Genomic DNA, 15,127 nt, shown 5'->3' with positions numbered 1-15,127 from the left:
GTCAAGAGAGACCTCCAGGGGCCCCTTGTGCCTTGGGCAAAACAGGGAAAGATTTTACTGCTCGGTTATTGTCCTGGTTTGCCTTTGTCCTACACCCGTTTTGTAGTGAATTAAAGAAAACTCATAGAAGTGTTTTGAAAAGACAGATGAGATGTGAAACCCCCCTGGGCTGTGCTGGGGCACACACCTGCTGCATCCCTACACCCCAAAATCCCACTAAAAACTGAAAAATTTGTTCAGGGCAGATCTGTGGAGTGGCCAGCTGGGCTGGGGAGCTCCATGGCTCAGCAGCCCTCCCTGGCTGTCTCTGCAGGGGAATACATCGTCATGACCACGCACTTCCACCTCAAGAGGAAGATCGGGTACTTTGTGATCCAGACCTACCTGCCCTGCATCATGACCGTCATCCTGTCCCAGGTCTCCTTCTGGCTCAACAGGGAGTCCGTCCCTGCCCGCACGGTTTTTGGTGAGTCTGGGGGCACAGGGCGTCCTCTCAGGGTGGGGAGGAAGGGAAATAGGGAGGGAAACACACTGTGCAGCAGAGCTTTTTTATTTCTAAGCTGCTGGCCATTCCACAGGCTGGCTGTCAGTGTCTTCCCAGTGAGCCTGCTCCCCCCGCCCCAGAGCCCTGCAAAAATACTCCTGGCCATGTCTCTGCTACAAGCCATAAATATTAACAGTAATCAAGGTATTGATCATCTAATTTTGTGCATTTGGCTGTGTCTGCTTATCCGTGTTGGCTTTAGAGCTGAGCAGAGCATAGGTACACGGGGAGGCATTTAAAGCCCTACCTTTGAAATTGCTAATGTGCCCCTGGTCACAGCTCCACATAACAAGTTCCTGGGCTGAGGCAGCATAACTGCATGGTGAATATAGTGTTATTATTTCCTTCGGCTGCTTTCAGATCCTCTCACCGAAGCAAAGTGCCAGGCTGGCACTGCACATATATTAATAGCTTTTACAAGCATTTAATAACAGGATTGCTTTGTGCTTTCCTGTCAAGACCTTTAGTTCAGGATCTGCACAGGCACGCTCCCAGAGCAGGTGTGATGCTGCAGGATTGTGTATCCTGGAAGTAACACTGCCCAGAAATTCTGCTTAACAGAGAGGATATTGGACAGAAGTCCCCAAGCAGAGAGGAGATATGTGCTACCCATATGTTACTCCCTCCTGTGTTATCCTAAGAATTGCAGTGAAATAAGTTTCCTCAAGCAGCAGCTCAGATTGAGCAGCCAAGAGCTGACTGAAAAATTAAAACCTACCTGTGTGACAAATGTCTCTGCTCCCAAATTGCCTTGCTTTCCTATTAAGAAAATAATGAGAACTCCAATTGTTTACTCCTTTTTTTTTTTTTCTGCCCCTCAGAAAGTATTGTCAACAATATTGAATTGAAACTCTTAAATTACCAGGAGTATGGCTCAAGGAAACTGAAAATTAGTCAATATTTTTATAATGTTTTTAATGCATTTTTAATTGAAAAGCACATTATTGGGGAAAATGGATGGTAATGGTTGCTTGCTTTAATGAAAAAAGCTTTAAAAGACATTTTGCAACAGATCATTTGTTTAAGATAAATCATTGTGACATTTATTCTGGCAGCTTGGGCTGCTGACAGCAGGACCCAGGATCCCAGGTGTCCATCCATGCAGGTCACTATTTCTAAAACCCTGAGAGAGCTGTCTTGGATGAGTGGCCAGTTTCTGACCCTCCCTGAGGTTCACCACCATCCAGCTGTTCTTTTCACTGTTATTTTATTATTTTTATTTTGTTGCAAAAGCAACTAGAGGCTTCTCCATGACATATTCTACACGAGCTGGGTGTAGCATCATGCAACTTACCCTGCCAACAGGTGAGGAATGCAGGTGCCTCCCTCTGAGCTGGGGCTCTCATGGAGAGCAGAAGTCTAGTCACTGGAGTTTGAGGAAGGTTAATCTCATCCTAATGAAGATGTTTGCCATTGACTGTATTCAAAACTGAACCAGAATAATTCCCTGAGCAACCTGAAGTTGGCTCTGTTTGAGCAGGGGTTGGACAAACCAGAGCAGCCCAGAGCAGCTGTGGCTGCCCCATCCCTGGAAGTGTTCAAGGCCAGGCTGGAGGCAGCTTTGAGCAACCTGGGATAGTGAAAAGTGTCCCTGCTTGTGGCAGAGGGTGGAACAGATGATCTCCAAGGTCCTTTCCAGCCCAGGCCATCCTGTGATTTTATGATTCCATGAACCTGACCTCCCGCCAGCCTGGCCCGTTCTGTTATTCCATGAATTGCACTGAGGACTAGTTTTGGGTAAGATTCCCTTAATTACAGCAGGAATGTGGCTCAGGAGGTGGCTCTGACTTTTACATGAAGGGAGTGTATCTTGGTTCAGGAAGACAGGTGTCTGCCAGGGAAAGCCAGAGCCTCCCTTGGAAAGGAGAATGTAAACCCCCTCCCTCCAAATTATTTTAATTTTGAAATTAAGGGGCTTTCAGGCAAAGATATGGGAATAGGAATAATAGTTCTTTACTAGGAATATTAAAAATACAAATGTAGTAGTACAAAAACAAAACCAAGCAAACAACAAAAAAAAGTCAGAACACAACCTGACCCCCTGTTGGTTCAGGCTGTTGGTGTCAGCCCAGCCCAGCCCTCCTGCAGTGCCAGATGTGGTTCTGCTGGAGCAGAGATGATCCTATACAAGGGTCCAGTGGTGCTGAGCTGGGTCTGGTCTCCCTCTGGGAATCCAAACAGGCTGTGCTGGGGTTCCCAATGCCAGGTTTGATCCAGGTGGGAATGCTGGGCTCCTCCCCCTGGGTGGAGCATCTCCCCATGGGCTGATGGAATTGTCTCAGCCCTGCAGTGAGCCTGGATGGGCCATGGACAGCAGAGATCCCCTGGGGGGAGGATGGGATGGAAGGGATAAAGAATATCATTATGATTCAGGACAGCTCATGTAACAACACACAGAACTCCGATTTCTTCAGAGGGCTTAGAGCAAAGTTTATTGAGAGACAGATTCTTTTATACAGTGTTTGGGTACAATGAATAGGATTGGTCCTTTAGGGCACCACCTTTTTGTAAACATCTCTACCAGTAAACGAGTTGGAAAAACACCAGGTGTCAGGAGGATGGTATCTACAAAATTACTTTGAGTTCCTCTTTATGATTTCCCAGGCCAGACTGGGAGGGTTCTGTGCTTGGTTTTCCCAGAGGCCTCAAAGCACTGCCTAGAGCCTGAGAATCCATGTCCTGACCACTGTCAGTTCCCACATAAAGAACCTGGTTTTAACAGCTGGGCCATTAACAGAACACACCCATCCCTCCCCACTGGAGTTATGAGGAATGGATCACAGAAGAGAAAAACACCTCCCCAAGTGGTTTCAACAGACAGCAATAAAACACATGCTTTTGGTGACATCATACACTGCAACCCAAGACAGAGTGGCAGCAATCTGGGGAGAAGAAATGTGTACAAGTGCACTCTCACCCCATCCCTTTGTCCTGCTGTGCCCCCACAGGTGTCACCACGGTGCTCACCATGACCACACTAAGCATCAGCGCCAGAAACTCGTTACCCAAAGTGGCGTACGCGACGGCCATGGACTGGTTCATAGCCGTCTGTTATGCCTTTGTGTTTTCTGCGCTGATCGAGTTCGCCACTGTCAACTACTTCACCAAGCGCAGTTGGGCTTGGGATGGCAAGAAGGTGCTGGAGGCCCAGGAGATGAAGGTCAGCCAAGGCTGGAGGGCAGGGGGTGGGGAAGAAACGCTGCACGAGGGAGCTGTGCCCGGCGCAGCAGTGGGTAACGTGCAGCCCCGCAGCACTCGGGAGGCTGGATGCTACTCACTGCCTTCCCAGCACAGGTCCTGCCTGCCGCGGTTCTTGAGGGCTGGGGAGGAATGGCCTGGGGAGGAATGGCCTGGGGAGGAATGGCCTGGTCAGTGTGCTTAGCTGGAGGGAAACACCCAGGCATGGCTGCTGGCTCTTCTCTCTGTCCTCTGTAGGGCTGTTTGCCAGAGGGGATATGGGGGCATCTGTGCTTTGGGTTTGCTCTGCTGGTGGTCTTATGTCTCCTTCCTTTTCTCTCCAAACCCAACCCTCCCAAACCCATGAACCAACCCAACCCAGCCCTCCAACCCCGTTCCTTGTCTCTAGCATGCCAAAAACCCCAAACCTGCCCCAGGACATGCACTGAGCCGTGTCCCCTGGCCAGCTCTTGTCACTGGTGCCATTGCCCAGCGCTGCCAGCAGCTGCTGCTCTGTGAGCCTGGGCGCTGAGGGTGGGTGGGGAGCCAGCAATCCCAAATGCCAACTGGCAGCAGATTAATGCCTGGCATCACCCACGTTTTCCCTCCCCACTCGGGATCAGCCTCTCTGGCAGCTCCATCCTGACAGGCTCTGCTACCCCTGCTCGTGCCCCCCTCCCTCTGAACTGATTTAATCTTGGCTGCGCAGAGAAATCGCTTACTGTAGCATGCTGCTCCTTGTTTATATTTATTGAATCAATTTGAAAATCAGCTTTGTCCTTGTTCTTGGTTCTTGGAGCCTTTATATTTCTCTCCTTTGCATTTTAATGTGTTGTTGTTGGAAGTTGTTGTGGGGCTGTATGTTAAACACCTGACAGAATTGCAGCAACTTTTGGGAAGACAGCAGCCAGTCATCTCTCTGGTGTGGAGGTCAAAGAAGGTGAACGGAGCCATCACTGGGTGTTGGATGCCTCTCTCTTGTCTTTCTTGGACTCTGTCTATCTGTTTGCTTTTGCAGCTGTGGTCTGAGCAGCAGACTCATGGCAGAAATCATCCAGAGGGGGTCAGGTGATGGCCTTCCCCTTCCACCACGAGCAGTGATGCTAACCTGGCCTCTAGAGATGAGAGAAGCCTTTTCTGAGTCATTGGCATGACTGAAGAGTCAGGACAGGTCCTCAAATCCGTGGTGTCCCTTCCAGGAATGGGCAAATTAGCAGAGAGTCAGGATTCACTCAGCCCTGGGCAATTATGTGAACTGGGCGGAAAAAGCAGGAAAGGCTCAAAAGCTGCAGTTTATCTTAGAAGCAGCGTGTTCCTCAATTTATTCACTGACCCAGCACTGCAAGACTAACAGTGCTGAAACAATAGGGTAAGAGCACACAGAATGTTCCTGCACATGATAATCAAACAAGAAAACAAAGCAGGACCGGGAATGTTTCAGAGGGGGAGTTCTCCGTGACACTTCGCTGCAATTGGAGGATCAGGAAGGGTTCCAAATTTGTGGATGCTTTTTCAAGCTATCTCTGATCTTTACTGAAGAAGCAAACTCACTCCCAGTCTCTGCAGCTCAGAGAGCTCCCTGAAGAGTGATGGGCTTTCAGGGAGTTTAGGAATACGATGTGTCAACATATTTGCTTTTCATCTTTATTCCAATGAGTATTTCCAAGCAGTGAATTTGCTACGCAATGGAGGTGCCTCATTGGCTCAGTTTCTGCCTTTAATTAGCTCCTCTTGAAACAATTGACAAGCCAGGTGGTTGAAACCACAAAAAGAAGAAGAGGCAGAAGAATAACTTTGGCAGTTTAAAGTGTTTGTATCAAGAGTGAAGCTGCCAGTGATAAGGATGAGCCCTGGTCTCTGGAGGTCCTTCTCCCCAGCCAAAAGTAATGTTCTTTATTGGCGTGATGGCAAGGATCCTCACTCCAGGTTTGATTGCATGAACATGAAAAGAAATTGCTGTAGACAGCAGCAATGCTTCCCATCCCACTTGGCCAAAAGCACTACCATGGAAAAGCTGCTGGTTGCTGACAGACACTCCCAGTGGTTTTTTGGTGGGTTTTTTTTTGTTTGTTTGGGTTTTTTTTGTTTGTTTGTTTTTGTTTTTTGTTTTTTGTTTTTTGTTTTTTTGGTTTTTTTTTTTTTTTTTTCTCCTCCTCAGCCAAACCATTGGTTTAGATGGGAACACCTGGGTTTTTTTCAGGTAGCATCTAAAATGATGGGGTGATCTTGGTGAATTGCTGGTCTCTGCATCATTAAATCATGATGATGTTCTGGCTGTAGCCACAGCTGGTTCTGGCTGGGAGCTACTCTGCACATTCTCTGCAATTCTCCAATGAAAAGCAGGCAGATATCACCACAGAGATCACTAAAAACTCAGTTTAGCCTGCACTCTGATAAGGTTTGAATAATGTTTCTTGGACCCAAAGATTTTTCAGGCCTTTCCAGCCTGCCATCAGTAATTGCTAACTGTAGATGAAAAGTTTATTTCCTTTTTGTGTGGTAAAGTGGCTGCAACCAGCCTAGAGGTGCAGAGCAATTTGGAGAGAGGTATTTGGGTCCAAAGAGGAAAACTTGTTAGGAAAGGAAAGGTGATTTTAAAAAATAAAACATCATCAGGAGATGGCAGAGAGGTGTGAGATGAGTGAGAGGCCAAAGAGATTGAAAGATTGAAAGGGTTCAGTAGCCAGCAAAGGTCCCAATCTCCAGCATCCTCAAAATACCTTGTTAAAAGGATCCACTGCAGGACAGAACAGCTGTGTCTGCACAGAGAGATCCATCCACCATCCCAGCCACAAGAATGGCCACCCCTGGAGCCACCAAGGTCATTTCCTGAGTGGCTGTGACAGTGAGGACCCAAAGAGAGAACAAGCAACGGTGACTTTGCTGCTGGGAATCTGCAGGGATGACATTGAGCAGTGAGTTTACCCCAAAAAGTGTTGTCTGTTCCTCAGGATGGAAGATGCTTTGGATTTGTGGAAGACACAAACCCACTTCTGCCTGCAATGCCTTGTCTGTGCATAAAACCTGATCTAGCTCTGTATTTGTGTCTGAAGGACATTGTCCTGAATTCTGGGTGCCAAGAAGCAACAAAACCAATGCAGGTATCTGCAGTCAGACACACAAAACCAGAACATGCTTTGGATGGAGCAATAATCCTGGATCTTTAGGGGTTTTGTAAGACAATAGCTCTTCAGTGCATGGTGAGGTTAGGTCCAGGCTTTTAATGTACTTTTTACTAAGAAAAACATGCATGAAGTGCCTCTTCTACTGGCTGGGTAAATCCTGACTTTTTTTGTGCAACCCACTCCAGCACTTCTCAAGTTTGCCCCTTGATCCAAACCCCTTGGGAATCATTTTTCTTTTTCCTTTGTTTCTTTCCATTTGTGGCATCTTTGTTACAATCCTAGAGGAACTAGAGCTGACCTTGACAAGCCTTGACCAGGCTGAAGTCTTTAGGGCTCAGGATGGTTCAGACCCTTCTCTTTTTTGTCTGCTTCACTATGGTCACTGTGTTTTAGCTGGGACTTTCCCTTGCTGGTCATGCTCTGCAGCCCACGCGTCCTTTGTTCCTTGCACTTGCTGTCTCCATGATTTCCATGAGGATCTCAGAGGTCTTTTCCAAGCTAATGGATTCTGTGATAACACTGCAAGTGATTTATGTCCTCAGCACCTTCAGTACAGTCCATGAATCATTCTCCAGCAACATTTCACCCTCTTTCTCTCATCACTGTGTGGTGTGTTGGGCTGATCATTTAATCCATCCAACCCTCCAACCTCTTTGTCTGGTGATCCAAGGAGCATCAGATCATTGGGATCAGCCCCATGTAATCTGAATTATCAAGTCTCTGGCACACTGCAGGAGGAGCTTTGGCTTGGTGTGGGGAAGGAGTGATCCCTTTGCTGCAACAGCAACTGCAGCTGCTGGGCTTTGAGTTATGTGTGTCAGAGACTGGAGCTGCTTGGGGGTCATTAAAGTGACTTTCCTCCAGAATGACAAGGGGAAAATGCTTGGATCTCCCAAGTTCTGCAGACACTAGTGACTTTCAGAGTTGCCTGTCAGAGGCATAATGCTTCCAGTCCGAATTTCCTCCTGCCAAGGAGCAGGTACAGAGAACTAAATCTCAACCAAGTCATAGACAGAATCAGTAGTTCCCATAATTTAGATGTTCAAGTTCTTAGTTCCTCAGCAAGGAGGCTCAAGACAAGAATATTTAGCAAAAATATTATTATTTTGCAGTGTGTGTGTTGTTGAACAACTTGTCAGACTGCACTATCAAGGGAACAGATTTATCTCTACACCAGATTTTACAGCTTTTCCCTCAGGAGAGCAGCACAGGGACATCTTTGTGCAGCAATTCAGTCTCCCTGTGCCTCAATGGGGACATAAGTGCAGGAATTGCTTTGCAGAATAGATGTTTTAAATAGGACAAGCCTTCCAAGCGAATGTGGGGGTTCCTCCTGTTTATCCACACTTTCCTTCTGTTTCAGGAGGATGTGGAATTCCTCACAGACAAAGGTGCAGGGTGAGGATTGGGGGCTACTTAGCAGCTGACAGCAACAAGCACATTTTACTTTGATTGTCAAAATCTTGCCTGAAACACTCATTTATAAAGCAGAGCTCAGCAAACAGGCTGAGCCATTTCTTCTGCCATCTCAGAGGCAGAACACATGGAGAGGACATGCACGCCTTGGTGTAGGCAGTGTGGGTGTTCTGGGTGCTCCCAGCTCTGACCAGGGTGAGCTGGGAAAAGGCCCTGCCTGAAGGTTCCCAGGCCTCTGCTCTACCTGAACAGCCTGACCTGAGCTCCAGGGAAGCCCAAATTAATGCTTGGGGTCTCTGGATCACACTATTGGGAGCAGCAGCTCACTGTCACCACCCACAGCGCCCAGATTTGCCTGGTTTTATCATTTCATCTGTTTTCATATGGATCTACTTCCTAAACTCTGGGGCAGGGAAGCTGTCCAGGTTAAAAATGTCATGTCACTTGTATTCATCTTACTCCTCTAATGAATGACATGGCTGATTAATGCTAAGATAATCACAGTGCACTGCCAATTGCAACAATCTGGTTTTCATTTTGTTACTGATTATTAATTATTTTATTGCCTCCTGTAGCTGTGTTAATAAGCAATCATACTTAAGCATATTTAAGTGTTTTAATAGGTGAAACATCTTTAGTCCTTTACTTGCTTTTTGTCAGTTCTTTATCAGGAGAAGTTCATCTGCTGTGCAGAGGGAACAGGTTAACGTGGCTCTAATGACTGCAGAATCAGACTCAGTTAATTGTTAAAGGCCATAAAATACGATGAATATGGTCCAAACAGTGGTTTAGTCTGGTCTGGAGTCTGAAGACATCTAAACTTCCTCCTAACAAGTTATTTTCTGTAATTACTGGCATTATTACAAGGCTGCCTGGCTGTGGTGTTATTGGAGAGGGGTTTAAAGATTGCACAGAAGTCTGGTTTTAGTGTCCCTCTGAAAATCACGGTGAAAAATTCATTTCCTAAGGTAACCAGGAATATCCATAGTGACTGTAGACACATTTAAATGGAAGTATTGGAAGCCAAAGCCCTGGGACTGTCTCTGCAGATCTGGCCCCTCCAGCTCCCAGTGCTGCCCAGTTCCCAGGGCAGTGTGAGGACAGGGACGGGCCCTGCAGGCTGCACTCTCTCCTCCTGAAGTGCTTCCCTCATGCCCTGGGAGATGCCTGGATGAGCCTCACCTTGTGTTTCAGTTACTTTTGAACAGAAAAAAAATCATCCAAAGGTGCACCTTGTTCTGAGTTTAGAGACCAGAGTCCCACCGTGAGGCACCGCTGTGTCTGGTGCTGGCTCCTGGTGTAGCAGGGGGAACCCCTGGGGTACCTGAGTGCAGATTTCATTCAGTGGCCTTCTCTTTGTAGGCGTGGGTTGCTTTATGCAACACAGTGCAGCTGGTCTCAGGTCCCTGGCAGCAGCAGGAAGATCCTCAGAGTGGTGGCAACACCTGTCCTGACCCCCTAAGTGCATCTTTGTACCCACCCATCCTCATAACACCTGAACTGTCTGTCTCCAGCATCCACCCTCATCCTTCACTGCATCACAAGGGCCTGTCTTGCCATTCTCTCTGCATTTTGTCCTCCCTGCAGCACACATGCTGTCCCTCAGAGCCCTGTGGGAAGGATTCCCTCACCTCCCATGATTTTCAGCACCCCTGGGGTATGAAGGCAGGAGGAAAGATTTCCCTCTGCCCTGTAGAGCTGTGTTGAGCATTCCAGAAATCCTGGTTGGTGCAAACGTCTTCCATCTGTTCTGTATCTTGCCTGGGTGGGTTGTGAGGTGCTCTAAAGGGTTCCAGAAGCAATTTGAAGATCATTATGTTAAATTGTAACGTGTTCCTGTGAGGAACTCAGGGCATTGAAATATGGTGCAAAAGCACTGCAGTGCCGTTGCCCATATATTCTTAATATGGCTTTTTGCCACCAAAAGAAATAAAACCAAGCTGTAATCCTGTGTGCTGTGTCCTCCTCTCACCTGACCCAGGAAGCAGCCAGCCAAGCAGAAAATCCAGTTCTCCCCCAAGGATGACTGCACGGGGTATCATTCCTTTTTGCCATTCTTCTTTCACAAGGTACATCCCCTCCCTCCTTGGCCTCCTGCTCCTCACTCACACCTTTTCTCCACCTCCTCACCCGGACCCAGCAGGTAAACTCAGAGGACAGAACCTTCCCCCGTGCCACTCTCTGCCGCTTCACCTCTGCTTGTTTGTTTGTCTGTCTTCCCCTTTCCACCTCCCCTTAGAAAAAGGAGCCGGTGGCGCTGGCCAAGAAAACCAACAACACCTACAACATCGTCGGCACCACCTACGCCCTGAACATGGCCAAGGAGCCCGGGCTGCCCACCATCTCCAAGAGTGCTGCTGTCACTGCCACCGCCACCAGCGTGCCCCCCAAGATGCCCCGCCTGGAGGAGAAGCTCCCCGAGAGCAAGAAGACCTACAACAGCGTCAGCAAGGTAGACAAGATGTCCCGCATCGTCTTCCCAGTCCTCTTTGCCATTTTCAACTTGGTCTACTGGGCCACCTATGTGAACCGGGAGTCAGCTATCAAGGGAATGATCCCCAAACAATAGAACCGGTCACACAAACCTTCCATCAGTGAGCGTCATCCCAGCAGGAGTTCTCCAGGGCTTTCTTATTTTCTCGTTTGGTTCAGTTATTATTATTGTTCCTTTGGTTTATTATTATTATTATTATTATTATTATTATTATGTCACTCTTTTATAATGTAAACGAAACTGTGATTTTAATTTCATCCCATATATACTTTGGTTTCCTTTACTTTGATGATGAAAGTTAAAAAAAATAATAATGATAATTAAGGGATCATAACAAGTTGTGCCTCTAACATCTTAAGTCTGCTGTCACCCATCTGGCTGAGTCACCCTGTGCTGCCATCTCCCCTCTGCCACCTCTTGTGGTCCCCATGGTCTTCATGCCTTTGTCATTTCATGCTGCCCCCTGGGGCTGCTGCTCTGGGGCTCCTCCTCTGTGATGGGCTGCCCTGGCATGGGGGATGCTCCTGGACACCTGGGCTGCAGGTTATGGCAGTCACTCAGCCAGGTTCCTCTTCAGTGCCTGGCACTTTTGCTGGGTGCTGCACCTGAGCTGGTCACCTGAGGGGACAAGGGAACAGCCTGGCATGGGCCAGCTTGTGGGGCAAACCCACCACTGCTGTGGTCCCCAGAGCCATTGCAGGGCTGGCGGCATCTTGCAGGTATTGCAGATCTTCTTCCTCTCTGTCTTCACCAAACCCCGCTGGTTTTGTCTCTCCAGACAAGAAAGGTCCTGTCTGGCTGGCATCCTGCACTCTTGGGGCAGTTCATGTGTGGTTCCTACCAGAGAAATGTTTTTTCTCAGTTGGGAAGTCCAGACAGAAGCTTCACAGAGCCTTGGAGGAGCTGGCAGCTGTGAGGCTGCACACGCTCAGCCTCGACTGGACACCACAGAGTTCCTGTTCAGATGGATGGTCTGGCACTTCCTCTTATGGTCCCATCTGTTTCTCCTTCTTAGCAGATCCCCTCTGTCCCAGCCCCTTCTTCCAGCTTCCCCTTCATCCTCTCAGGCTGCTCAGCAGCCCTCATTGGTATCCCAGTGCTCACAGGTGGATTTAGGCAGGGAAGCTCCCTCCTCTGGGGTAAGCCACACTGATGGGGAGGAGCACAGCCTGGGGAAATCCAGCTCACGGTTCATCCCTGCTCCATGCAGGATGTTCCCTGAGGGGTCTGCCACAGAGAGGGGGGAGACAGGAGGTCCCTGAGCCTCACCCTGCCCCTGGTGAGCTGGTGCATCCTCAGCACCACAGGAAAACAGCAGAATGGGCTCTTGGGAAGAGCAGGGTGACACTGCTGTCCCATAGAGCCATGTCAGCCAGGTGCCATCCCCCAAAGCAACAGAGGCAAGACCCAGTCTAACACTGCACCCTCTTCCAAGGACAGCCCTCCAGTGCCTTGGAGATGGGCTTTTTCTCCTTTCCTGACCACCACAGTGGACCCAAACCAGTGTTTGTCCCTTTCCCAGCAGCAGCACACAGTGGTGACCTCCAAGCCCTCCATCCCTGTATCCATGGACACACTGTCCTCTACCAGGAGGGACATCCTGTGCCTGATGATTCCTTGGGGTAGCACAGTCCTGCTGACACAGAGGGGTGCATCCCCTCTTTCTTAGGCCTCCCTCTGACCCCCTGGCTGCCCCCCAGAGCTGCCCCCAGCACATTTTGGGCTCATGCAGCCAAGCCAAGCCCCAGCACCCCCAGGGTGATGCCTTCAGCATTGCTTTGAGCTGTGCCAGGCTCAACTTCCCCCGTGCAGGAGCAGGGCTGAGCACAAGGCACAGGATTTGCCCCACCTGGATTATCCCTGGAGGTGTCAGTGTGGAGTGAGGAAGCCCAGGGCACTTTGTCCTGCAGCATGGGTGGCACTGGTGCATGTCCTGCCTGTCCCTCCCCAATCTCACTGGCTCAACAGCAGTGCAGTCACTCCCCCTGCCCACAGCTGGGATTTTTGGAGAGGAGTTTGGAGATGTTTAGCCCAGTCCCAGGGTGTTGAATCCACAGGCATCATCGGGAAGGAGAAACCAGACCCCCCTCAAGCTGCTGCAAAGGAAACCAGCTCTGTCCTCACCCTCTCTCCCAGCATCTGCACCCCAAACCATGTCATTTCTACAGTGCCTTTCATCCCCAAGGGCTCCCTCGTGGATGGGAAGACCCAGGAGCTCTCCCCCTCTGCTGCAGCATCGGGGTGGAGGAGCAGAGGGGAGGGTGCACCATCCCCATCCCTTCTGCTGGGCAGGGAGGACATCCTGGCCTCTTTGGCACCTGGTTCTGCCTGTTGGGCCTCCTGCTGCTGCTGGAGCCACCCCACTATGACATCCCAGCTGTCCCATCACTGCCTCAACATGTCCCCAAGCCCCTCACCCCTGAGGCACCCCACATCCCCCCCAGCAGTGAGTTCCCTTCCTGCCACCCTTCTGCTCCCTGGGCTCTCCAGGGGGAAGGGCTGCAGCTCTGTCTGTTTTGGAAACGTTTTCTTAAATGAGCTCAATGAAGAGTGTCTCATAAAACATTCATGTCACTATAATACTCAGGCCTAAGTGAATGGAACAGAAACCCCATAACGAGCAAAACCAACACAATAAAATGGTCACAAAGAGTATGTTGTGTTCACTAATGGAATTACAGCAGGTTTAAATGCTGCACCCAGTGACTTAGCTGGCCCTGCTGGTTTCCTCTGCTAGCCTGGGAATTCCCCAAAATCCCTTTTACCCCAGGAGCCACATCGCTGTCTGTCAGTGCCTGCTTTGCAGAGCTCTCCATCAACCATCAGGTCTTACCATCAGCTTCTCAGCAGCCCAAGCACCCTGGGGCTGCCTGCCCAGGCCAGGTGGGCTCAGTGCTGTGGGGTGATGCTCAGCAGAGGGGCTGGACACATTTGGGGCAGCTCCTGAACCTCCTCCCTCCCTCCCTGCACTGATCTGATCGCTCTGGCTGACCAGGGTGAATTCCTGCCTGTCCCTCCCCTCTTGCACCTCCCCAGGACGCTGCCCACTGCTCTGGCTTGCCCCTGACACCCATCTGCTGGCTCTCCCAAAAACGTTTCCTGATAAAGGCTGCCTTCCTGTGCCTGTGTGAGCACGCCTCGAAAGCCAAGTCTATTCCGAACCAAAGCCTGGCAGGGGCTCTCAGTCTTTTTGCCAGCTGGAAGCAGAAACACGGGCATCCTTTGGTTAAAGACAACAAACCAAACAGGATTTCTAGTTTGGCTTCCAAGCAGGAAAGCATTTCGGGAAGATAGTTATAAATAAGTGGTTTAACATCTCCTGCCAGCAGACATCACAGAGAAGATAATGTTCTTTTTTTATAAAACTGTCAGTGACTCAAATTAGGACTTTTCCTTCCCAGTTAACACGAGGCTGTTGATGGGGGCTTCTTCTAAGTTCTTGCCAGGCCAGAGCTAATCTAGCACCAATTACTGGAGCTTTAGGCTTGCTGTGATAACATATAAGGGTTCCATTTTTATATCTGGTCTGTATAGAAATGTATCTATATATGACCACTGATAATCTAATCCACTGTTGTGCAGAGAGTGAGCACTGTGAACCTCGAGACTCCAGCATTTCTTTTCTTCTGGCAAGGCCCAAACTTCCCTGACTTGATGAGAATCTCCCAGGCAGGAATTGGAAGCCTTTGAGGGTGATCAAAACGATCTGTTTTTGCAGTCTTGTCTTGCAGCTCACACCACCTCGGAAACACAGAGTGCAGCCCCAGCCTGGAGCTGCATTCCTGCTGGAAATGTCATTTTGGCACTGCCCCTTCCCTCTTCTGAAAGTGCTCATGGGCAGCAGAGAGCTCAGCCTGGGGAGACAGGGACAGCTCCTGGGGGTCCCTCAGCAGCCAGAGACAGCAGCAATGTGGTCACTGAGAGCTCTTCTTGAGTGTCAGCACAGAGAACACCCTGTGAGGGGACAGGAGAGGGCTGGGGCAGAGCTGGTCCCTCAGTGCCACCTGTTCTCCCAAGTGCTGATAAAGTTTCCCTCACAGAACATCTTGAAAGCTTCTCAGACATCACCCAGCAGGGCTGTGACACTCCAAACAGAGCTCCCCTGCTCTGCTTTGTGCACCCAGCTCAGCCTAAGCAGAGCTGCCTGCACCATGGCCAGCACAGTCCTGATCCCTGCCAGCTCAGTGGCACTGCCAGGGCTCTGGGTTGACCCCAGGCTTGCTGCTCCCAGGCACAAGATTGTCCCCAGCCTGTCCCTGTAGTCCATCCTAGGGACACCAGGTGCATCCATTCCTCACCCTTGATTTCTTCTGTCTTTATCTTGGATTCCTTTCAGCCATCTCTTGGGGAGGATTCCATCCCACCCCAGGA

General features: G+C 49.6%; 1 protein-coding gene across 1 annotated transcript in view; it reads left to right on the top strand.

Moving 5' to 3' along the window:
• Positions 1-10,831, top strand: part of LOC310917706 (gamma-aminobutyric acid receptor subunit alpha-3-like) — a gene marked incomplete at its 3' end in the record, with an annotated part of 55,736 nt that extends 44,905 nt beyond the window's left edge. The window contains exons 6-8 of the mRNA XM_083876200.1: positions 314-466; positions 3,493-3,704; positions 10,502-10,831. Coding sequence (XP_083732326.1) covers positions 314-466; positions 3,493-3,704; positions 10,502-10,831 — 695 coding nt within the window. The remainder of the gene's footprint in view (positions 1-313; positions 467-3,492; positions 3,705-10,501) is intronic.
• Positions 10,832-15,127: the final 4,296 nt, after the last annotated feature.

Source organism: Zosterops lateralis, assembly GCF_965231275.1.
Source record: "Zosterops lateralis genome assembly, chromosome: 21".
Lineage (NCBI taxonomy): Eukaryota > Metazoa > Chordata > Aves > Passeriformes > Zosteropidae > Zosterops > Zosterops lateralis.
The sequence above is the reverse complement of the archived record's forward strand: the minus strand, read 5'-3'. Positions and strand labels throughout refer to the sequence as shown.